General features: G+C 57.2%; 1 protein-coding gene across 1 annotated transcript; it reads right to left on the bottom strand.

The window, feature by feature from the left end:
* Nucleotides 1-720, bottom strand: ACLA_081300 (uncharacterized protein; the record flags this gene model as incomplete). Its single annotated transcript, XM_001267867.1, has 1 exon — nucleotides 1-720. One exon carries the CDS (start codon nucleotides 718-720, stop codon nucleotides 1-3), a length of 720 nt encoding a protein of 239 aa, XP_001267868.1.

Consider the following 720-nt stretch of genomic DNA (forward strand, 5'->3'; position numbering starts at 1 on the left):
TCAGAACGCCTCGATGATGGGGCTCTGTTCCTGTTCGGAAACGTAATACCCTTGGCCGAATTCAGGATCGGCCAGGGGCAGCTCGGTTGATTGGGCCTGCTTCTCTGAGAAATTGGCCAGCGTGGGTTGTTGTGGCGATGGAGGCCCGCTATCGTCCTCGGATTCTTCGTCAGAGTCCGAGGACAGCTCGGGAGGTGTTTGTCGCGACGGTGACCGGGTGAGGGTAAGCTCCTCCAAATCCTCCACATCATCGTATTCAAAGTCCGAGTCCGAATCTGAGTCAAAGTCCTCCACTTCGGTCTCGGTAATGATGGCCACGGGCGATGGGGCCCGCGCACGCACCGGCAATTGGATGGCGGCGAAAGTCTGTTCCTCCTCGTAGTAGTCTTCACCGTCGTAGTCTGAATCGTCGCTGACATCCGAGTCGAGGTCGGATGCATCCTCGGGATCCCAGTCCTCCTCGGGCTCCTCAACCACAGTATCGGCCCATTGAATGTGTCGCGACTCCGGAACAGGCGAGGCGGCAGTTGTAGCGCCATTGACGGTCTGATTGAACCAGCGTTCTTGTTCTTGTTCGGCATCGGCCAGGTCCATCATCAAAGAATCAAGCAGATTGGCATGACCGACCAGAAGGCGAAGGTCATGGTCCGCCCGCGAAGCTTCCCGAGTGAGCTTCTTGCGGGCGGTGTGAGCGAGGTAGTATGTTTGAGTGATACTCAT

This window comes from Aspergillus clavatus, genomic scaffold (assembly GCF_000002715.2).
Source record: "Aspergillus clavatus NRRL 1 1099423829806 genomic scaffold, whole genome shotgun sequence".
NCBI lineage: Eukaryota > Fungi > Ascomycota > Eurotiomycetes > Eurotiales > Aspergillaceae > Aspergillus > Aspergillus clavatus.